Here is a 23,792-nt window from a genome sequence, read left to right as displayed (position 1 = left end):
CCCATTGAAAATGATGAGGGAGTCTTCCCATGTTCTGTACAGATGCTGAGGATTTGAAAAAAAGAATTAAGGAAAAAAAATCTGTATGACTAAATTTGATGTAATTTGGAAAAGTAATCCTGTTGTGCAGTTTTTAAGTCAGTGGGAGTTTTGCTTGTTACAATTTGGCCCAACTAAGCTAATTGTAAAAGTGCCTAGTTTTCAAAGAAACTTATTAAAATATTACATAAAAGAAAGCCAGATCACATTAAGATCAATGGGAAGGCAAACGCTGTAAGAAACATGTGCAGCCCAAAATGAAATTATATGCCCACACTTCCTAAAGCTTGGAGCTAAGAACCTCTGCTGGCTGAGTGTGTATGTAAGAACCCTCCAAACTGAGTAATTTTCTTGGCTGGTTATCTAAGTTTTTTCATCTTCCCCACTGGCCTCTGCACAAAGTCTGATCTAGACACCAATCAGCGATTGCATCCAGCTGCTAATTACAAAACGTCTACAGAACAGGAATGTGCTGTGAAAACCATAGAATCGCTGAGTGGTTTGGGTTGGAAGGGACCTTAAAGATCATTTGGTTCCAGGCTGTGGACAGGGACATCCTCTGCTAGACCAGATTGCTCAAAGTCTCATCCAGCCTGTCCCATAACACTTCCAGAGATGGAGCATCCACAGCTTTTCTGGGCAACCTGTTTTAGACAATAAAGAATTTCTTTCTAATACCCAATCCAAACCTACTGTCTTTCTGTTTAAAGCCATTCCCCATTGTTCTGTCATTACTGTCCCTCTCACCTCTCTTTAGTCCCCTTTAGGTACTGGAAGGTGCTGTAAGGTCTGCAGAAAGCCTCTTCTACAGGCTTAACAACCCTAAATGTCTCAGCCTGTCTTCAGAGGAGAGGTGCTCCTTTTAATTTTCCCTTTTAAAAATGGGGGTTGTTTCCTCTTTTCCAATGGGAATTTCACCAAATTGCTGTGACTTCTCAAATGTGATGGATGAAAGTGACTTAGCCACTTCCTCTGCCATTTCTTTCAGGACCTTCAAATGCCTCTCATCAGGTCCTGTGGACCTTCAGGTTCCTTACATATTTTTGAACCTGATCTTCTCCTACTGTGGGTAGTTCTTCATTCTCCAAATTCCTGCCTTGCCTTCTGCAAGTGACTGGAGCATATGCCCCTGAAGACCAAGGCAAAAGGGTCATTAGAGTACCTCAGCCTTCTCATTTCCTGGGTAACTACCTCTTCTGTTTTCTTCCAGATAGGTTTGGCATATTCCCTAGTATCAAATCTCAGTACAAATCCCTAGTAAAAATCTCAGACAAACCACTGGGTTTGTTTTGCAGCTGAGGTGAGCCAGTGATTCGTGAGAGCTAACATGTTCCCACAATGGTAATAATTTCACAGTTAGGAAGCTGATGCCTTTGGTTCATTCTTTTAGATATTATCAGAAAAGTCTTGATTCTGGATTTTTGCATGTGATTTTCTCACATGAAAGGCAACATGGGGCTGCTGGAAACTGGATGTTTGAGTGACCAGCACATATAATTTTAGATATAGGACAGTACTGATTAAAGGGAGTCCTACCCCTCCTCATTTGTGTCATGTTAGGAGGGGGCTGTCTGTATTTGTATTGGGATTCATATCCCTGTAGACAGACAAGTAGATTGGTTCTGGTTTACCTTGGGCAAAGTCATGATGAAAATGCTGCAAATCACAAATGTGCTTGCACAGCAAAAGGCCATTGTATTGCCTGGTCTCTGAATAATTTTCTACAATTTCGTTGCATAAAGTTCTTTTTTATCTAAGGAGTAATATGTTCTTTTCCCCTGAAGATCTAACTGAGGAGGGGGACCAAAATCCTGTATTTAGCCAGCTGCAAGTCCTTCCAGTTTTGTTAGTCCATATTTTATAGAAGAAAATATTATTTGTCATCTCAGTGTCTCTGTGGTGGAAAGTTGGGTAAACCTGCACTTTATGTGGCCTCATGTCAGTGTAGGTGATTTAACATTTAATGTTTGGTTGGGTATAGGAAAAGGACTGGTGTGGTAGAAGCCAGCATTTGGTTTTCTGTAGTAGGATTGTCTTCCTTTGAGCTACAAATACAGTTGCTTTTTCTTAAGCTCTTGGTGAAATGAAGATGATGCTGATATTTAATATTTTTAGCTGTGTATTTCTTTCACCTCTTTACCTATCAAAACTTACAGTAGTTTGTACTAAAAAATCCATCTATAAACTCATGGCAGCAATGGCAAAACCAGGCTGGTAACTGTTATCCCAAGAACATACTATTTTTCTTCTGTGACTCATGCCTTTCTTTTCAAAACAAAAGCAAAGCTGCTAATAAATCAGTGAGGTGTGAGGAAGTAAAACAATGGAAAATAACATCATATTTGAGCACTTGTGTTGCCATCATGCTGGTAGTTGACAATAGCAATTTTTCATTATAGAAATAATAATGCTTGCCATTTATTATTTAAAACATTGGGAATGAAAGAAACCTAAAATGTATAAAATCTCATGGAATAGCCAGGTACAGGGCTGTGTTGAGAATGTGTACAATCATGTACTGTTTTGGGATCAGCCATCCTAGTTGCTGTGAGGTTAATGCAAAGGTACAGTTGGTCCTTTAATGAGGCTATAGAACAATATCTTCCATAGGATGTTGATTTCAGATCATGCTTTCATATGAAATGTATTGACTTTATTTTGTATTGTGTAGATAAGAATATGTCCTGATGAATAGAAATAAAGTGGCTAGTTTGAATTCCAACACCTTGGTTTGACATGAGGCTGGAATACATCATTCCTGTATAACTGCTTTCCTCCTGATAGATGCAGAGGCTGAAATACGGTTCTTTAGTGCACTATAGTTTTCACCTTTGCTATAAAGGAGAGACACAGTCATTTTATATAATACATGGCTGTGAAAATAAAGTCTATATTTGATAATTCCAGGTAAGGTATTCGAAAGGCTTTGGATACTAATTTCTAATACTTTTTCTCTCTTTAGTATAGAACTACAGCATTGCTTTTCTAAAACTGTGTTTGCTGTGGCCGGCTTACATGATTTAGAAGGGTGGTGAAAAACATTAATAAATGTTGAATTTTTAGTAAATTACACTGACTTCTGAATTTTAATGCTATATTAAGAACACTGACATTTCTAAATTCTGTGATGACCTGCAGACCCCTTTGCTTATAAATGCCAAGCCATGAGTTTGTTCTGCAGCATATTATAGACATAGCTATGCTACAAACTAGCAAAGCCTTATCAGTTTTTTGTCTGATGCGATTTCTTGGTTTTAATTTTACACACTGAAAAATCTTGCTCTTTGCAAGCAAAACCTTTCTTTGAAGAGCTCACTTGAAACCAGTAAATGGGTTTATTGTAGACGATAAAAATAAATTTGCCAATATTTTTGGATTAATTAAATTAATTAATTTTAATTAATTTAAATATTAATTAATTAATATTTATTTAATTAAATTAATTATTTAATTAATAATTTAATTAATGATTAATTAAATACATTAACTCCCAAGAACTCAGATTTGGTGAACTAAAACTATGTATTTGTTATTTATACCATAATACATGTTGTAATCACAGTCTATAAAAGCCACCATTCAAGGATACCAGTGGAGTTGAATGGGGAGAAGAGAAAACAACTGGAATTTCTTATTCATCAGGGATAACTGTTTCGTTCTTTGTTAAACCACAGGAGACATTGGGTCTTCCATTAAAAAATATATAATGACCATATAATGTCAGAATAATGTGCTTTTTCAGCCTATTATCCATTTTTTGAGGTTTTTAAGAGCTCAAATCTTTCTGTTCTTCAATTTATCAATAATTTTGCAAATCTTTGTGGAAGTTCTGTTAGTATGAAAAAAGAGAAGGATCTTCTGAGCCTGCTGCTAAGTAGGAAGCATTATCAAGAGCTGAAAACTTCAGTTTTTAATGTCAGATTTCAGTTTTTCAAGTGTTTTTTTTCAGCAAGTTTTAACACCTGTTACATTTATTTGTCCTGAGTATTTTTTTTTCCAGCAAGGGAGTGAAATCTGGCATTTGCCAAGAGGTCAGTGATATTTTCTTGAAGTTCTGAAAGAGTTTTCAACATTGGTGATGTTGATGTCACCTGAAGAGCCCAGTAACAATATTTTAGCAAGCGTGCTGTGGGTCAAATTGATGTGTACTTCAGCAGATGCCTTGGACTAAGCTTATACTCACAAGGTGGCATCAGTATGTCAGTGCTTGTATTTCCAAGTCAACTGACAAATAGTTAAAGATATAAGAATATAATAATTCTAAGTCACTTGGAAAAAATAATGTAAGCAACTCAGAAGTGATGTTAGAAAGCAGTTCTCTTGTTAAATCTCAGGACTGTCAGCTGATATGCCTTTCAACACCTTTCATGACCTTTTTGAATTTTACTGTGGTAAGATCAGTAATCAAAACCAGTTTTCATGGAGCTTATTATTAAAAGCTGTATTTAATAAGAACCATTGCATAAGATTTCTGTGTAAAGTTGCTTGGTGGTAAAATAGTATAACTTGATAGACTGAGTATTTTGTATTATGCAATGCATATATAACAGACAGTATAATTTTAGAGGCAGTAAAAATGAATATATAAATGTATTATGAAAAGGAAAAGTTAATGCAAACTTTTTTGCCACTTCTGGTTTGCAAAACAATTTCTCCATTCTTGTTTTCTGAATGGATCAACCATGAACATACAATCATACAAACATTCATCTCCAATAATGGAGATTAACTAAGCAGAGACAAAAAAAATAGATTCTCTTGCTCCAGGCTACATGTGGTTAACTGCTGACAACACAATAGGTATGAATTAATACTACTATGTTTTGTATTTGGGGTCTTGTTTCAATTACAGAAGTTTATTATTTTACAATACTTTAAAAAAAAGTATTTTACATGGTTAATTGCCAATGCTCTGGTATTTCTATTTATCTTTAGAGAATAGTATGTAATTATGTGTTGGAAAGTAGTTCCAAGACATGAAGTGCAGTCCTCTGCATTCTTAAGCATATAAGTCAGCTTCTTCAGCCTGTTGTGTAATCTGCAGACACATGTTGCTGGCTGCATTGAGAAACTTGGAGGCAATGTATGAGATGCCTGTAGTGCTTATAAAGATAACAGAGATATAGCAGCTTTGTAAAATAAAAAAATTTCTCTAAGATAAGTGCTGAGTATAGAAGGGATGGAAATCAAAGGTTGTCAAGGCAATAGAGCATTGATTAACAACTATGAATACAGTTCTTTGCACCTCTCAAGAAATTGATGTTTTGCATTTCTCTCAGATATACAAATCTCTTTCATACATTTCACTGACTGCTAAAATGTACCATTTCATATTAAGTTATAAAATAAACATAGAAATATTCAAATGAGAATTCTGGCATCTAGAAATGGGTTCTATGTCTGCCTGTGGGACTAGGAGTAGTCAGTAAGGTGATGAGTCCAATTTTTATCTGCAGGAAGGTAGCTTAAGAAGCACAATATTCTTAAATTGGTTCTATATTATGTATAATTTATGTTGCTCTGTAATCTGTAATGGATTTTTGCTTGATGTTACTGGGGAGTATATATATCTAATATATATCTAGGCTGATTTGTAGTATGCAGGGCTAAAGTATTACTATTACTACTTATAAAAAGTAGGTGCAAAAATGTAAGGTTCTTTTTGCTGTTGGCTGTTTCTGTGCAGGGAAACAGATTGGTTTTTAACCATCACTATGAAAATAAATCATTGTTTTTGTAAGCCAAAGAGGAATTGGATAAAGGCTCAGAAAATACCCTACTATTTGGCTACTTACCATGCTTAAATATTACAAGACCCCATAATAGCTTTCTTACATCAAGGGTTTGTAACATGTACACTGGTGATACGCCATGTTACATTGTCCTTCCTGAAACTGAGGTAGAGTTTAGCTGGGCCCAAGATGAAGTTAACTAAATGTAGCAGCTCTGGGAGCTAAGAAACTGCTCCCTTTCCCAGGTGACAGTCTCAAGATGCTGGGTCCCTCTGCTTCTGATCTGCCAACAGTCTGGCTGGACTTTGTCCAAAATCCTCCGACATAATATTTTTTGCACCTGCTTAGGAGGTTGCTGGCCTACCCTTAAGCGATTCCAGGGAGTGTCACAACACTCAAATCTTTCATACACAGTTGTGGGTAAGCAGTAAGGCCCTTTGGATCCACTATTTTCTTCTGTTGTGTGTATGAGATGTCGGAACAGTCTTGGGAAGCCACGCAGCAAAAGTAGTTACATAAGGATACGCAATGTGTCCTTTCCACCACAAGTAAGAGGGAAAGACGTAAGAAAGGAAAAATTCCACATTCAATGGTAAAGATGCTGTGCTGTCAAAGTCATGCTAATACATAATGATGTACTTGAATAGTAGATAAGCAGAACTATTTTGTATTAGGCTTCTTCCCCAAGAGTCTTTATGCTTAATTTTAAGTCAATTTCTAATGTTGTTACCGTTCCTCTGATTTTATGGTTAATTTTTCATCAGTTTTGGTCTCGTTTGTGAACTGTCCATGCCTAGATTGCAATTTCTTATAATTCACTTATTATGCAAGACTGCAAAAATGATTTATTCTTTAACTAGTCCAGTAGCTGACATAATCTGAAGCTTAAGATTTGTAATTAGTTGACTGATTTTTAACTCCCATAATTTGTACTCTGCTTAGAGCAGAACACAACAGCCACTCTCCTGCCAAAGCAAGTGACTTTTTTAATTACAGGAATTTTTAAAAGTTTATATAAAAGCCATTTTCCATAAATAATCAGGAAAAGTGTACATACTTTCCATGCTCATAAAAATTATGTGAGGAGGGTTATGAAGATGATGATGAAAAATTCAACTTAGAAACAGATTATTTGTTGTTTTGGTTTTTATTTTATTTTAAAAAATGTTTCAATCTGTGGAGATGCTATAGTGGGTGTTCCTCAAAATGTAAGCCTGATAGACTGATGATTTCTATTTCACAGCTGCGTATTACCAGATATTTCTCTCCCCTCTTTCCACTTGAAGAAATAGTGCTGTGGTATTATAAAAGGCTTGTGCTAGTTTGGCCTAAGTGGAATCTAATAACAGCTTCCACAGGTGACACTTTCATACTTTTTAATATCCTCATAAAAATGGAATATGAAGCAGTTGTTTGTAGATGTAAGCTGGAATGAAGAAGAAGGGCCCTTGTGTTATTTCTTTCTCTGTGAGTTTTTATCTGTTGGTCAGATTATCATCCTGGTTGCTTGTTTTGGGTGGCTGGCTGAAGGCCCAGCTGTGGAGCACCAGTCTGAATTCAAGCTACATTTTCTCTGCTCACCTGTCAGCTTGGTTCACCTAGATGGAAAGAAAAGCCTTGAGCTCCTGAAATATGGCGTTAGCTCAGAGCAGTTCTGGGCTAGCAACTTCCCTCCTGACTCTGGCTCCTCCCTAAGTGTTGGACAATTGGATTGAAGCTGGCTGAGCATTTCATTTTGGAAGCAGTGCTGGAATGATGGTTTTATCATGCAGTTGGAACATTCTGAGAAGAGTGGAGACAAATAAGCTGTTAATTGTAGCTGACTTTACAGGGTGAATGAACAAAGTGACTGATGTATTTGGGAGAAAGCAGAACCACCTCAGGAGATGACTGTGTCAGTGGCTGACCCAAACGCCTGCTTGCACCAAGGGCACTGGCATTTGCACTGACTGGAATGAGGATTGTGCCCATCTGTGGTGACACAGGTGGAAATGCTTGTGGGAAGGAGTTGAGCTGAGATAGATACACGGATAGCATGCTGCTTGCATGTCTCTCCATCACTACAGTGGCAGATTTGAGTGTAATTCTCTACTAGCTTGCTTTTTTTTTATGAGGCTTTTTTTTTTTGCTAGGCACAACAGGTGTGGGACTCATCTGTCCTGGGCTCCCTTCCTTGGCAGAGGAAGCTTCAAGTTATACCAGTTATACCAGTGCTTTTACCAACTGTAAACATAGTTTTGAAGTATGCAGAAGTTTGATTTGAAATTGTACATGGCAATAAATAGTAGGAATGTGCCTTCAAATTGTGTTATTGGCTTTTCAGGGCTCTAAGCTCTGTCATGCTTGGGCTTTGAAAGAGGATATGTGCCAGAAAATGCTAATGGTTTTCCTAATGACACTGAGGGGAAATGCATAGCTGATGAGAAAGAAAAAAATCCTGATCTTAGTCAGGTATTGCCCTGTCATTGTGAAGTAATCTGAATGAAATAGAGAAATAACTGACTATAATAGAGAGAAAGCAGATGAGATAGCAGAGATTGTGCATCTGCCATTTTCAGCACTAAGTGTTTACTGGAGATCAGAAGATGGTCTTCTAATTTGGATCTGAATTTTGGAATGCTTCCTGCTTCCATTCATGTGTTCTAGTACAAGGTTTAAAATTTTAGCTGTAAAATTTCAAATATTGATGTACACAAAAAGAGTGTTTGCTCCCAGAAACATGCTGTCTCCTTTGGTGAGAAGCCCAAATAAATGAAGGCTTTCGCTAGTTGACTAACTTGACAAAAACTTTGAAACTTGATCCATAGATAAGAGCTTTTAAAATTTGCTTTTCCCTGACAAAATCGCAAGCCTGATGTGTTTGACTGTAAGGAGTAGGTGTGTAATGATTCAATTCATGCTATTAAGGACATCTTCCACACATCATCAGTGATGGCTACTTATGAGATACTGTGCTTATAAGAAGTTGGATATGTATGCTTAAGTGTTTGTGGGATTGGGATTTGCCTTCACTTACTCTTTTGATTTTTGTCTAATTTTTGTCTAATTCAAGGGAGTTATGGGACTGGCTTCTGAAGACATGATGTAGTGATGGCTTCAAAGACTAGTTCCCCTCTTACTGGGCGTCTAAAAATGGGCCAACTGTACAACTAAGTAATCATTAAAATCTAGTCAGGAGTGGTGGAAGATAAAACTTGCTTGCCAGTTTTTGGCTTGGTAAAATTTTGGTGCTACTAAATATTTGATCTTAATAATGCAGTCAGGTTTATGTCAGGCTACATTTACCTCCTTGTTCTACATTTGCTTAATATAGTGGTTTCTGCTGCACATTAGAAATGGCTATTAGGTGTATAAAGTAACTGCTTACACCTATAGTTGCTGTTTGTATTTACATTTTCTCATTGTATCTTTAGGGAATTAACAACAATTTAGTAATAGTTGTGCATTTTTGGGGTTTTAGTTTGGTTTATTTTGCATTTTCCAGACAGCTGTTGATGTGAAACTAAGGGTGGAGATCTGTAATTACTTCAAAGAATACCAGAATCTGTTTATTATTTTCAACCCAAGTAAGTAAATTTGTCACAATGTCTGTTATTTAATGGCATGAGAGTAAACTGTACTTTAAAATTTTTTCATTAAACCTGTTTCTCCCCACCCCCATACATTTCTTTCCTTGTGTTTTTGTAGTACATTATTTTCTTGAGGCTGAATTCTGTATTGGAGCTGCACAACAGTAGATCTGTTCTGATTAGGGAGGTAAAAATGTGACTGTGAGAATACTCATCTTGGCAGAAGATATGTGACTAAAGGAATGGTGAGACATAGACACAAATCTATTTGGAGAGATGTTGCGTGAGAAAATCTCAGAAATATTCCACCATATTTACAGGCTCCTACCTCACTATAAAATTAAAGCTGTCCTTTTAACATGGTGCCAAAAGCTCAGGAAATTACGATCTTAAGGTTTGGATCCTTATTTGAAGTTCATCCAGGCTGTTACACCCTGAAATTCTGTACAGTCTGGCGCATCTCACATAAGAATAGACTTTTTATTTTTGTGAGGTTTTTTGCTACTTCCTGCCTCCACTTCATCTGGAAATGCTGTAAGAAAAGCCTTTCTCATCATATGATATTTCTTATTAATATTTTTACATTTCATCATTTTGTATTCCAGTCTGGGTGGAGGTTACATGGATGATAATTCAATTTAATATGTGACTGTATATAAAGAAATTTTTGGTTGAATAATCTGGGGGAAAGCAAATAATTTTAAAGTATCTTTATTAGAATGACGCCACATGACTTGTAGTGTACTGAAACAGTGCGTCTAGATTGCTGTCTGGGATTTTAGAGTAGCAGGAGTGAGTGTCCCTGGTGTACCTATTACCTGGTTTGCATCAAGACTTAATTATGGTAGAGAGATTTTTTGCTGCATTCTGAGTACTTAGTGGACTCAAAATAACAAAAATTACTCACAACGTATTATATCTATCTTGTACTAACCTTCTATAATTATATCAGGAATCATGAAATGGAATTATTTAAAATGGAGTAGTGGAAGTGTGGTGTTTTGGTTTTTAATCCCTGGCCCTCCTCATTAAGCAACTGCAAAACATTCCTGGCTGCTTATGTGCTGAGTGTCTCTGTGGTGGTCTGTCCATGAGTGCTGGAGAGGTGGAAAGATTCTCCTGTTGGAACTGACAGTGGGTCTACTGGCTGAAGCCAGTAAATGACCTCAAATATTTGTGTTAAGTAATATATATATTGTATTCAGGTTCTTTGATAATTGTTTGTGATTCTTTGAAATAACCGTTTTGCATTGGAAAATGCTTATTTGTAAAAACTGTTAGTTAAACAAACTATTTTTTTTCTTAGTCTCACAAAAATGTGGAGGAGGGTGTTGTGGGACTTGTGTTTTCATAAACCATTAATCTCTACAGTTTTCCTGGGCAGGGATATTGAGGAAGAAAGAGCAAGAATTTACCACATTCCTCCCTGGAAATGTGGGAAATTACGGAGGAGATTCAAGCCCCACTTAGACTGAGAAGTGCCCTAAGTGAGAGGCAACTGGGTACCCTGAGATAGATGAGATGTAATAAACCTAGTTCTCTATTTAAATAGTTTGAGTGGACACTCCATGAAACACTGTCCCATTAAGGCAAATGTGTCCACTACCATTCCTCATAATAACTGCCTACTGTCCAGGTTCTTAGTTATAGGTAATATGTAAAAATATATTTTCTCATGGGTAAAATACAAAATAAAATACTACACACTTTCTACAAAAAAAAAACCCACCCCAATTTCATGACATGGTTGTTATTATCTGGTTTAGTGAAAACATAAGGTACAGGAGAAAAAGTGTGTGTGCTCTGAAAATCAGGTATTGTTCTAGAATATTGAAAATTATCTTTCATGCCAAATGCATTATAGTTCAGAGACTGCTCTGAAAGAAATTATTTTTTGTGTTCTCTGAAAGTATTTTCAATAATGTGCAGTATGACGAAGGAGTTGGTTCCTCAATAAAAAGTACAGTTGTTCTGAGCATATCAGGGCAAAGCACATCTTTATATGAATTTTTGCTGCTCAGACTATGCTTAGGTTTTGGGTTTTTTGTATTGGACTGCTTAGCTGAGTTGAAACTCATATAATTTTTTGGCCCATTTGTCACAAAGCTTGTGACCTGTCTCCCAGTGAATATCCCTTTCCTGAGTATTACCTAGGTCCCTTGTAGCTAGTCTGAAAGGGATGAAAATATGTCTCAGCACAAAGAATAAGAATGTTCCCACACCCTCTTATAATCTGAAAAGTGAAGGAGCTTGAACTCCAGTGTGCTTTCCAGTTATTTGTTCAGGGAATAAGTAGAAACTATAATTTCTTCTTCCTGCCTTTCACAAGTTGTGGAACTTTAATGCACTTCTCCTTGAAGTATCTCCAGTTAGAGGCTGGGACATCTTTGTCATAGCCATTTTATTATATAGAATGGAAGGGTTTCCTATTCCAGCCTTTACCATTTGAATAAAGAGAATTACATCAGACATTAAAGGATTAGGCATAGGAGAATTGAAATTAAATACCTGTTAACTCCCATCTCCCTCTTAAAAAAGCCCAACTTGCAAACCAATTGATCAACTACAAAAACATCCATGCTGTAGTAATGAGGATGCAGTTACTCCCTTCTGAGGCAGCTGTTCCACAGTGCCATGCAGAGAGGATCTTTTTTTTTTGTGTGAACTTTCTGTTGCAGTGCATAAACTCTAAATTACAAAACCGTATAAATATTTAAGTAATTTCAGGTTTACTGGCAGACATGAGCAACTGAGATTTTCCTTTATCTACATTCTCACAGTTGTGTGAACTAAGAGTTATAGTTCAGGTAGGTTTTTTCCCCCTTTTTTTCATGAGAGAAGGTTTTAAGGAAAATTTGTAAGGAATTCCAACAATAACACTTATTCTACTGCAGTCCTTAGGGACTCAGTATTTCAAATACAATTTATCTCCCAAATTATTTTTATCTGGCCTTTTGGCAACACTTAACCAGCTTTTTCTAGTTGTGTGGTATTTGCAACCAAAAATTAGTGGAAAATATTTTTGTTTACACCATCTAACATTTAAGAAAAAAATCTACAGAACTCTTTGTAGAATGCTGAATTTTCTATAGGATTTTAAACACAGAGGAAAAAAAATTACATCAACAAATCTTTGAGCTTAGGGTACTTTTATGCTGAAACCACCTAGATTTATTGCTGATTTTCTTATTGAGGTGGCTGTAACTGCAGCCACTGATGGCACAAAGGTGCCCATGAGAGTATGGCCAAGAGCAGGCTGGAGCAGAGTCCAACATTCTGGAGTCTTGCTTGGTGTCTGTGCCAGGTAGAGCAACGACCTGTCTGGGCAGATGGATGCTCCTCCATCTCTGCATTGTAGCCTGCTGAACCTTTTAGCCTTGCCTTCAGACCTGTTGCTCTTCAGGTCCTCTGGGACTGTGTGTCCCACATTCAGCTAGATATCTCCAGATCCTAATTTAGTCCAAGGACATAAAGAATGCATGCCATCAGGTCACACAGAAGAATGACACTATTAAAATAGCAAACAGCTGATATTTGTATTTTATTTTTAGCTTATTTCCTGTGGCTTTAGTTGTTTTCCTGTGGCTGCTGATGTCACAAAAGCTTCCTTTCTAGTCGCTTTGCTTAAAATATACATGCATTGTGTGTATATGCATCTTCATGCTGGAGTTTGGTGTTAGATTGTCCAGTGTGTTTGCTTATGAATGAAGTAGTATTGGCTCAAACTCCTCGAGAATGAGAACTACAAGGAACTTGGAGAAGGCCCTTTCTGTGATGCTTTTTCTTCTTCTGTGAACATAGCTCTGAGAATTCAGATGCTCAGGAGGCTCTGTTCCCAACCTGTGTGGCTGCCCTGTAACATGGGCAGGCAGACATCTCCCCTGACCGACACACAGTCGACAGTAGACTTCAGTCTTGGCCCAAACGCTGAATGTCTCTTCTCCTTTACTTTACAGCAAAGCATTGAGTCAGCATTAATCCCTTGTAGGACTTAATGTCAGAACGAGACAATCATCAGTTCATATTTATATGGACTTTAAGGGAGAGTAGGGTCTTCAGATGCTATAACAGGATGCTCTCCCTGGAGGTGTCATGTGGATTTTTGCTCTCTACTTTCTATTTTTAATTCCCCTTTGAAGTGAGATTATTGAGTCATGCAGGACTAAAATAAATGCAACAGATAATAATGCAGCTTCCTTATTTCTTGCCTTATTCATGCACTGACCAGACACTCTTTGTCTTGCTAATTTCCAATCTCCTTCCCCATATCCATTCACTTCCTGAATTTCTTTGGCTTATAATAACACCTCAAAAGTAATTTAGGCTTATTTTTGCCTTTTTTTTCCCGAGGAGTAGTCAATTCTCATAAATATAAGTTATTCCTGAGCAGGTAAATTTTAGCACATGCAGGATTGAAATCGCATGTTAGATATCAGAAGGAATTCCCAGCCTTTCATAAGCAAACATGTAATTAGAATTTATTTCTTTATTATCCCCTGCTGGGCATTTGCTGGAGTTGGAAAAAAAGAGGAATTCTGTCAAAAGCTAACTTTGTGTGCTTATTTTCCCATTATTTTCTTGCAAGAGAATGCAACAGAACCAAAATTTTTACACAGTCCTGCATGTTGTGATTCAGTCCTAGTGCCACATCATAATTTTCATAGCAACATCATGTCTAGTGGCAGTTGAGGCATGAAATATCCGTACTTTGTTCAAAATGTCCTGTTCTTGGCACATTTGTGTGCATGTTTTTTAAAGAATCTGTAAGTGTCTGTAGTGAGGGAGTTCTGTTTGTACTTAAGTGGCATTAGGAGGCCCTGGCTGTAGTTGGGGTTTGACTGTTGTCCATCTGGGAAATCAGAACTTCACATGAAATCTCTCTGTTGCATTAGTACATGTGCATTAGTACAGTTCTCCTTCTGCCTTGCTGTGCCACAGTTTCCATTGGAGGTCCTTCAGCAGAGTATCTATATGGTAGACACCCTCTAAGAGATTTCTTATAGCACCTCCATACCTTTCTCCAAATGTAATATGCATATACTTTCTATTTCAACTTCTCTTATTTTTCTTTTACTCCCAGGTATTATGACAACTTTACCCAGTGCACAGAACGTGAAGCCAACAATGCAAGTTGCTTTTGGCCAAACCCCCTTGCAGAAGGCTTTATCAGTGGAATTCATAAACAATTCTTTTCAAACTGTACTTCAGAAAAGGTTCACTGGGAAGATCCACCAGATGAAATTCTCATAACACTGATCTTGATCCCAGTCATGTTGACATGTGCCATGATAACACTGGTAGTATGGTGCAGCAAAAGAAGTGATATCTTAGTATAAGTTCTTCCTCTGGGCTTTCTTTTCTCCATTTCTTTCTTCCCTAAACACTAAGAAAGGAGGATGAAGAAGGAAACATGGCATAATGATTTCAGATCTGCTGAAATGGAACCAGTGAGATACTGAGATGCTCCTGTGGAATGAAGAGCTGCTGTTGCTACTGCATCACTGCTTCTGTCTTGACCATGAATATTGCTGGTAGAAAACTGTACTTCCATCAAGCCTCATCAGCATGAAATTCAGAGGCAGCTCCCAGAAACAGGAAAGTTCCCAGGCAAATGAACCTCTTGTCTGCAAAAAGGAGTTACTTTCCTATTATTTTCCTGTAGGTAAAGGTGACTGGTAATGTTTTGCAAAGCTGTATGTGTATAATACTGACCGGGGGGGAAATGATATCTCTTGAGGTTTTGTGCAGGACACTCAAGGTTTTCATCTGTGGGCTCTGTGACTTGGAGAGATCCCTGACACAGGAACTAATTATGGATATAACCAGGTGGCAGCTTTTCTTAAAAGCTAGTCAAAATCATCATTATCAAAACTGGGAAGGATTGTTCTGGCAAAAAAACAACTCCTATGTCCAGTGATTATCTGCACAGGGAAATTATCCTGCTACATTATAAAATGGTTTATAAAATTCCTTTAAGCATGGCTGCTTGGAATTCTATGTCTCACAAACAAACTTTGGGAGGATACAAGTCCTACTTTACAGAGCTGGAAAACGTGAGAGGAAATTGGTTGATTATAAATGTACTAAGGAGTAATGAAGAATCTGTCATACACCAGATTCTTTATTTTTCCTCTTTTATAATTATTATTCTTGATGACTTGTGTTCACTGTATACTCCCCACTCTCGCTCCAATTTGTGCAAGTGATATACTACAAATAAATATAAAGGTGTCAGGTTGATTGAGGTGCCTTTCAGAGTATTGTACATAAATAATTCTTTGTCCTGTGTAGAGTGTGGGAACTAAAGTATGAACATAAAAACTTGGAATAGAAGTAGGAGGAAAGAGAAAAATTCAACTCAGAAATCTTGTTCTATAAAGTTACATAATAGTTGAAATAAAGATCATATGCTCAAAACAAAAGAACTTCTCTGCGTTACAAACCTTTTCTCAACATGCCTTTCAGTCCAATGTTCTATGACAAGTGTGCAAGGTCTGTTACAAGTGACTTTTCATTTTTCCATACCTTATGCACACAAATAAAATACAGTTGAATAGCCGAATATAATGTTTATATAATTTATAGTTAGATTTTCTCCTTTAAGGTTCTGGCTCCATGTTTGGGACTTAGGTCTATGAATATGAAAAGCATTTCCATGCTTGAATCAAATTAGAAGTGCTCAATTTACTAGATTATTTATCTACATATATTGTGTATAGATAAATAAATAACCCTTATAAGCTGTACTGGTTTGTTTTCACATCTGTTCATAAGGATTGAAGGCACCAACTTGTTTATTCGGTACTCTGATGTTGGAATGATTCAATTTTGAAAGTGTTTCCTGTGTGTTTTTCCAAAGATTCTTCCTCATTCTCTAGATGCTAGCAGAAATTGCTCCTTATAAAAAAAGAATGAAATAATGTATTAAGCAATTCTGTTTAATTTTCTATTGACCTTTTATTTTCTGTATTAAAATGCATTGGACCACCAAAACTAGTGGTCAGTTAAGACACCCAACCCATTCATTTTATGCAAAACATTGTTTGGTTAAGCATTTTGTGTTGTCAAAACCAAGCAATCTTATATTCTGCATGGAGTTTCATTTTAATTCTCCTTTACTTCAGCAAGCTTCAAGGCAAGTTTCAAAACTTGATTTGGAAACTACATAGCAAAAATTTTGACTTTTAAAATACCACATTCATTTCAACCTAATTGTCATGTTTGGGGCAAATTCTGGACAGTTTCTGACTCATTTGAAATCATGTTCACCTAATGAACAGGTCATCTGAGAGATATCAGTCAGCTTAATTCATAAGATTAATTTATATAGTGGGTTGGCCTTGGTACTAAGTGAAGAAGAAAGCTTGATGAATTCTTACCACCAGATGTGTACTGTGGCCTTTAAAAGAATGCCATGTTTAAAATCTCTAGTTCAAAGAGTCTTTTAAAAGATAAGATTCAAAGGAACAGAAATAGTAGATTTTAATTCGTGTGCCGTAGAGTAAGGGTAGAGGATGCTGACACTAGTCTGTGTTTTGGAGGTGAAAATTTAACTGTTATGTGTCTTCCTCATCCAAGTGTGATCTATTACTTTTTATATGGCTGAAGAAGGGCAGAGAAATTGAAATAGTGCATGGGAAACAACACAGATTATTTAATGTAGTCTCAGTGTTTTAAATCTGAGAAATGTTTACAGTGTTTTTAGGAAAAATGCCACTGCAGTAGTTAGTTCTTAACAGTTGTGTATATTAATAGGGACCCAGAATGATAATTGTTGAATCTTTTGACATAGGTTGTACTTTGTGTTGATGAGAGTTAGTGCATTTTAGGACCTTTCCCTAAAGTCTATTTCTATTGGCAAGAAAATCACATCTGGTACCGAGAATCTGGCTCATTTATTAATTGCAAATTTATTTGATATCACAACAGAGGCTCAGGAATAATGGCATTCAAAAAGAAAGAAAATAACTTGTTCAAAATCCTTCCTAGAACTGGAACTGTTGTTGATCCCCAGCAATATTTAGGCCAAAAGAGAAGTGACAGCTAGCTGACATTGCTAATTGCTGTGAGTTGTGGGATTTTTTGCATTCAGTAGCAACTGTGGAAATGCATATTTCCATGGGGCATAAGAACCTCAGCAAACAGTTAACAGAAGAAGATGATGAGTAGTAGGACCAAGACAAAGGCAGAGGGGGCTGTCATCTCTTTCAAGAAAAATAGCAGGAGGCCAAAGGAGGAACACAGTTCCTTCAGGGCAAGGACAAAAATGGTCAAGAACACAAAAAAATGTGGTACTTTCTTCCAGGAGTATGAACTCACCATAAGGAGGTTAGTAGCAAATGTCTCTTGGGGCATTGGTAGGGAATGGTGAGGAAATCCTGCATGCTGTCTGCATCTGTCCAGCGTTCATGCAGAGGGAATCAACAGCCTCTTAATTTCTGGCATTCCCACAATGAAATGAATGTGTATGGTGTAAATTCCCTTCTACACGGACTGGGCATCCAGATGAATTTACAGGAATGCTCAACAGGTGTGCCCTTTTTTTGACTGGTATAGGTGGTGTCCCTTCCTGCCTAAATGTCATGTGTGTGTGTCTGCCTGGCAACAAATGTTCACCTGCTCCAATACATTGGCTCTTTTGGAAACTGAAGTTTGATTTTTGCAAGGCAGTAAGATGTAATGCAGCAGTGCTGGACATTAATTTGCTTAAGGCTTGATCATCAAAAGCATGAGGGTATTTCAGAAAATGAAGGGTCCTGAGCTGTATTTCCAAAGTCTGAGTTCCATAGGAGGAAAAGAAAGCATTGTATTTTTTAACTCATGGGTGGTTTGGAAGGATAAGGACAATTAGTGACTGTCATTGCTTCTGAATACAAGAATTATGGAGTTCTCTATGTGCTTTGATGGAAATACACACAGTGGTGTCACACTCAGAAGTGGACATAGAAAAAGCTATTGAATTTTAGTTAAAGAGTCTGTGTTTCTGCTACTCTTAAGAGAATTTTGAAACAAGAAACTGAGACCCTCAAATAGCTCTGTGGATTTGATAAGAGAAGCAAATTTTCTGCATGGTAAGAAATCGGGAGCAATGAGGCTACTACTTTGTTTGAAGTCTCAGCAGAATATTTTGAAAGGATACAAATAGTAATGGTGAATAATAGGCATAATCTGTCAACACCAACTGTGCCAAAGCACTTGGAGAGTGGAGGCAGAGCCAGGTGGTCACAAGCAGTATAGAGGTGCCACCCTGTTTAGAGCTGGCTATGAGAGCCAACTCTGCTCGGAATTTTCTGGAGACACATCAACGCGGTGCCATACTTGGCTTTGAGGGATGTGCCTTCTTTGCCTTATGTAGAAACCAGCTCTAACATGATGGCCTGGCTGCTGGAGTGGAGACAGCTTCAAATGAGTTTGTAGAAGATGTGCCTTTGTAGAGTTTTCTGGAAGTATGTGTATACAAACAAGACTACCAGGGTACTGCGATTTTTTTTTGGAACTTTCAGGGATGGCAGCAGCATAGTTGGAATTACTCCTTAAGGTTTGACATTCAGATATAACTGAGTTCTGTCTAAATCCTTCATGATGGGATATTTTTTTCTTTATTTTTATATCTAGGGTGTAGATATCTGCATGAGAACATGGTCTCATACTTTGTTTTTATCACATTCTAAGGGAGACTCTTGGTTTTCATTAGATTAATGATCAGAAATGCTCTCAGAACCATTAAATGGATCCTAGTGACAGTTTCACTGTAGCCTCAGCTACAATGTGGTAGACATCTAAATTATAGAGGATGTTAATCATGCTCCCAGCTACCTTAGACCTCTGTTCTTCAGTGCCCCGTCTGAGTAGGGAATAATCTTGGAAGGATGCTATGAGCATAAGAAAGTGAATGTTCACAAATTACTTAAAAATTATTGAGTTGCAGAACCTGCTCACAGTGATCTAATTATTCAAAATGACAGCAATTAAAAAACCAATGGGAAACACAGGCAGGGAGAATTTTCTTGATTCAGTCCATTTGGCTAATTGTTTTCTTTGTTATAGTTTTTATTTGCAGTTATTCTTTTTTAAAATTAATGGGCTACCGGGGGGAAATAAAGAGCCTGTGCCTGTTAAAGCAGAGCCCTAAGTTTCTGAGAAATTCCATTGTATTTCTCATCTATGATTAACATTAACATGGCTCTTCTGTCATCTTCATTCTCCTGCTGCTCAGAACAGCAGGAGAATGCAATTTTTGCCTGACAGTTTCAATACCATTAAAGATTCAGAATGACAACAGTGGAAGCTTTTTTGCACATAGCTGCTTAAAAGTGAAATATGATGAGTGACTTGGAAACTAACTGAACTATTCTTGGAGACCACACCAGGGAGCTGCATAGGTGTAGAGAGAGTGAGTGGAACACAGATAATTCCGCTGACAAAAATAATTTTAAATCCTGGGAAATTATGGTACATTTTATTGCTCACCTCACAAAAAAAACCCCAAAAAAACCTTAGTTTGTAATTCAAAAACAACTGGGGAAAACCTAATTATGTACATAAATATGTACCTTATTTCTCCATACTCTTCAACAGGACTGTAACATAACTGCAAGGGAAATGTGCTCCTATTTGCCAGCTATATATATGTACACAGCATGCAGATGGAGAGGATCCAGTGATAGATCACCATATTATTGACATTATGGAGACTCCATGGCTGATGTGAGTGTTGTATCTGCTCAACATTTGATGCATAAAGAAATTCTGTATAAACCAGAGAATGTTGTGTGGTTGCCTGTCACTGTAAAGAGGAGATCCCACTGGTTTATGTGTGTAAGAAGCCATTAGAGGCACATATGAGCACAGAGCCAAGCTTCATTAGAGCCAAGACACTTGGGGATACCAACTGATATCAGTCTTGGAACATACATATGTCTGACCAGACTCATGTAACATCAAAATATTCAGATTTTGATAGATAATATTGGTCAATAGTTGTAAAAGCAAAGATATGTATTTGATGAGAATTGAATATACAAGTTGTTTTGTTAGGAACTAGGATAGGAGATAAATTTGAAAGCAATTGCAAATTCAGTCATTCTTTTTTCAAATTACTGTAACGAGGCTTGGATTTGAGTGAGTTGTAATGTCTAGCTAATTAAATATTTTCTTATAGATAAAATAATGCATGCAAAGTTACACTCTGATTTTTAAGTTGGTCTTTGCCCTTTGCATTAATTTTAACCTGAATGAAGAGAGAAGAGTAAGGGGAAAAAAAGCTAAATTATTTTATGAAGTATAAAGAATTTTGCTAATTTCTTTAAATAAATTATTTCTTTTTTATTGCTCTGGTTTATTTTGCAATTTTGACTTTGTATAAAAGTACATTACTTTCTTTAAGATCAGCATGGATACTTTGTCAAAGACATGAAGGTATTACTACAGACAACTGTTGCCTTGCTTTCTGTTTTATTTTTGATGAAAATGCTGGACACAGTTGTGTCAGGGTCACATCTGAGCCAGCAGACCTGAAGGAATAGCCAAGTCAGATTATAAAGGAAACCTTCTTAATCCCAGTGTGGCACTGTAGTAGAGTGCTCCTTGGGGCTATCTGGAGACACTCTGCAGACTGAAAAGCCTCACTTGGAAAGACTTGAGTTTGCTGTCTTTTGACAAAGGAAATAATTTTTAAGGACAATTATTAGTAATTGAGGTTACAGTTTATAGCAACTTTGTAGGATCAGCATGTCAGAGACCTGTGCACTGGGATCCCCATGCTGGGATTTGGAATAAGCACATCCCCACAAGTTTCAGTCTCTAAGGAGAGATATTTGCTTAGAGTACAACATTTATGAGGTGGTTGAAATGAATTTTCCTGTCAGCAGGGTGTGAATCCCAGTTCTCTTGGACTGCCTAGTTTGTCCCAGTTTATTTTAAAGTGAAGAGCTCTGCCAGTAAATTTTACCCTTTTTAGGAATTAATCTGGGCATTAAAACTACTTTATAAAACATTGTCAGAGTATCTGCAGAATACCTGTTTTTTTCTGTCTTTCAATAATTTGGTTTTGTTAGCAAAAATAACATGTTTTAGGAATTCTTTCTTGAGCAGAGCAGCAGAACTAGTAGTCCTTTCTAATAACTAAAGCCTTAATACTCAACACAAAATACTCTCATAAATCTACTACATACACTTTGATTTTCTTATGCTCTCTTTCAAGAAAAGAAACCATAAGCATAATTTCAGGATTTAAGATGTGGTAATTAATCACTGGATCCTCTCCCATCTGCATGCTGTATATAATCTGAAATAATTATGAAATTATTTTTATTTAAAAGTGAAGGAAAATGCTTCTGACTCTAGCTGCATACTTTGGTAGATTATGAGACTGAAAGAAATGCTGTTTTGTGTAATACACAGTATTGTCAATGCATACTCTAGGGTAACAGTTTAGAAGTACAAATCAAGGGCAGCAATAGGTCACAAATATTTCTAATACTGCAAAAGTGTACTAATGAAACAGGAGGATTTTGCTGAGGAAAAATCAACATTATAGTATTTGCTTACATAAAGGGTCCAATACAATAGCTTGTGATGCTAGCTGAGGCTTTCATTAAAAAATGAAATCCAAACCCTGGAAGCAGGAGCAGAAATACAGTTAGATGAATGCTTGGAAAAGCAAAGACCTAGCTCTGCATCAGCTGCTGAAGTTCCCCAATGTAAATACTGTTTGATTTGAGTCTGTCCAATGTTTCTGCCCTGCTGTGGATTGCTATGCTTAGTTGTCCTGGGTTCCAGAAGTTTTAAGAACATTAAATTCAAGAGAAGAATCTTGAGAAAGCTAATCAAGTAAAATTTATATAACAGTGCAACTTAAGTGATGTGTATTCCAGAGACCATAATGCATTCAATTCTGCATTGAAAAACCCACATTGCTCAACAGTTTTTCTTTTTTTATCACTTTAGGCTCACAAATATGAAAGTTTTGATTTCACTTGCTTAGAGGTGTGTTAATTGTATGGGTTGAAACTCTATTTTACATTCTCTAATTGTATGGTATTTATTGAGCATTATGAATGTGCTAATTTTCTGCCAATGTACTTTATGGTAAGAAATCAGAGTTGGATTCCCTTGCTCTCAAAGGAGTAACGGAAAGGGTCAGCTCTCTGTTTGGAGACACTAGGTGTCTTTTTTTGTGCAAGTATCACTCCAATTGCCATGATAAGTTTCAGGGAGAAGTGTGGTAAGAAGTAGAGCAGTACATCCTTTCTGTTAGCCTCAAATTCTTTTGAAGAGAAGAGAATTCAAAGAACAAGAACTTTGCTTTTGGACCACAACATGTGCCTGTCTTAACAGTCTCCTTTAATGAGGTTAACCGTCATTTTAGCTCAATGACTTTAAACAAATGTCAGTCAAACATCTCCACCACTGCATGTCTTAATTCTCTTTCATTCTTAGTGATGTCTCCAGAGTCTTAAAAATGTTTGCCCTTCAGAAATACACCAAGCAGCATTTAAGATTCCTTTAAAATCTTGCTGGTATTTATAAATGTTAGCAAATGGAAAATATTTCCTATTCCCCTTTATCTTGACTTCTAGGTAGGTTAGAAAGATATATATAAGAAGAAGTAAAAGGTAACAGATGTATAGTCTTGAGTGAAAAATGACAAAGTTTCCAGATGATGTAAAACTTGACATACATTTTACAGTTCCTGTAACAAGTGTGGTGTCAAAAATAATATAATCAATGTAAGTATTCATTAAAATTTTTATTGTATTTGTAAAATTAATTTATGCAGAAGTTACAGACTGATGTTTTCCCTTGCTTTCTAAATTTCCCTAGTATATTAAAGTACATTGTATATTGTACAGAGGTTTTGTAACACAAGTCAGGACATGTAGGATGAATTTGTCATACTCATATTCTGTTGTGTCCAAAGCTATTATTAAAATCAAAGCGTTCATAGAAGAAAGGCCAATGCAGTAACCAATTGGACCACCCAGCTCACAGACAAAAATAGAGCATCATTCTCTGTTTTGAATATATGCTATTCTTGCTCATGGGAATACATAGTTGAAGGGAAAAATGTGGCTGTTGTTCTTCCTAATGTGTATTATAAATGGAATTCACCATTTACCCTTCTGTAGTATTCAAATAAAATCTTGGAATAAAAATAAAAATACAGTTCATGGTGTCTCTTTTGAAGTATTATTTCAGTGTTCAGGGATATAGACAAGGGAATTGATGCCTGTCTGGTGGAATTTAAAAATGGACAGACAACACAGTGTGACAACAAAAGTTGGCTCTGTTTTGCACTTGTGCAATGCACTTTATTTATGGAGAATGAATCTGCTTCTTAGGGTAGATGGTTATGACATGCACTAGGTTTTCCAAGTAATTTTTTTAAGTATTACTTCTGGGAATATCACCTTTCACTGATAGCCAGTCTAGAGAATATACATCCTTGATG

At 36.7% G+C, this 23,792-nt stretch overlaps 1 protein-coding gene across 3 annotated transcripts in view; it reads left to right on the top strand.

Annotated features, from left to right (window-relative positions):
• RAMP3 (receptor activity modifying protein 3) overlaps positions 1 to 23,516 on the top strand; it is a 61,127-nt gene extending 37,611 nt beyond the window's left edge. For all 3 annotated transcript variants that reach the window (XM_064421817.1, XM_064421807.1, XM_064421802.1), the window contains one exon: positions 14,421 to 23,516. In XM_064421817.1, coding sequence (XP_064277887.1) covers positions 14,421 to 14,676 — 256 coding nt within the window. In that variant the 3' untranslated portion in view covers positions 14,677 to 23,516. The remainder of the gene's footprint in view (positions 1 to 14,420) is intronic.
• Positions 23,517 to 23,792: the final 276 nt, after the last annotated feature.

The sequence above is a fragment of the Passer domesticus genome, chromosome 1 (assembly GCF_036417665.1).
Source record: "Passer domesticus isolate bPasDom1 chromosome 1, bPasDom1.hap1, whole genome shotgun sequence".
Classification (NCBI taxonomy): Eukaryota; Metazoa; Chordata; class Aves; order Passeriformes; family Passeridae; genus Passer; species Passer domesticus.
This window is presented reverse-complemented; position numbering and strand designations above follow the sequence as displayed.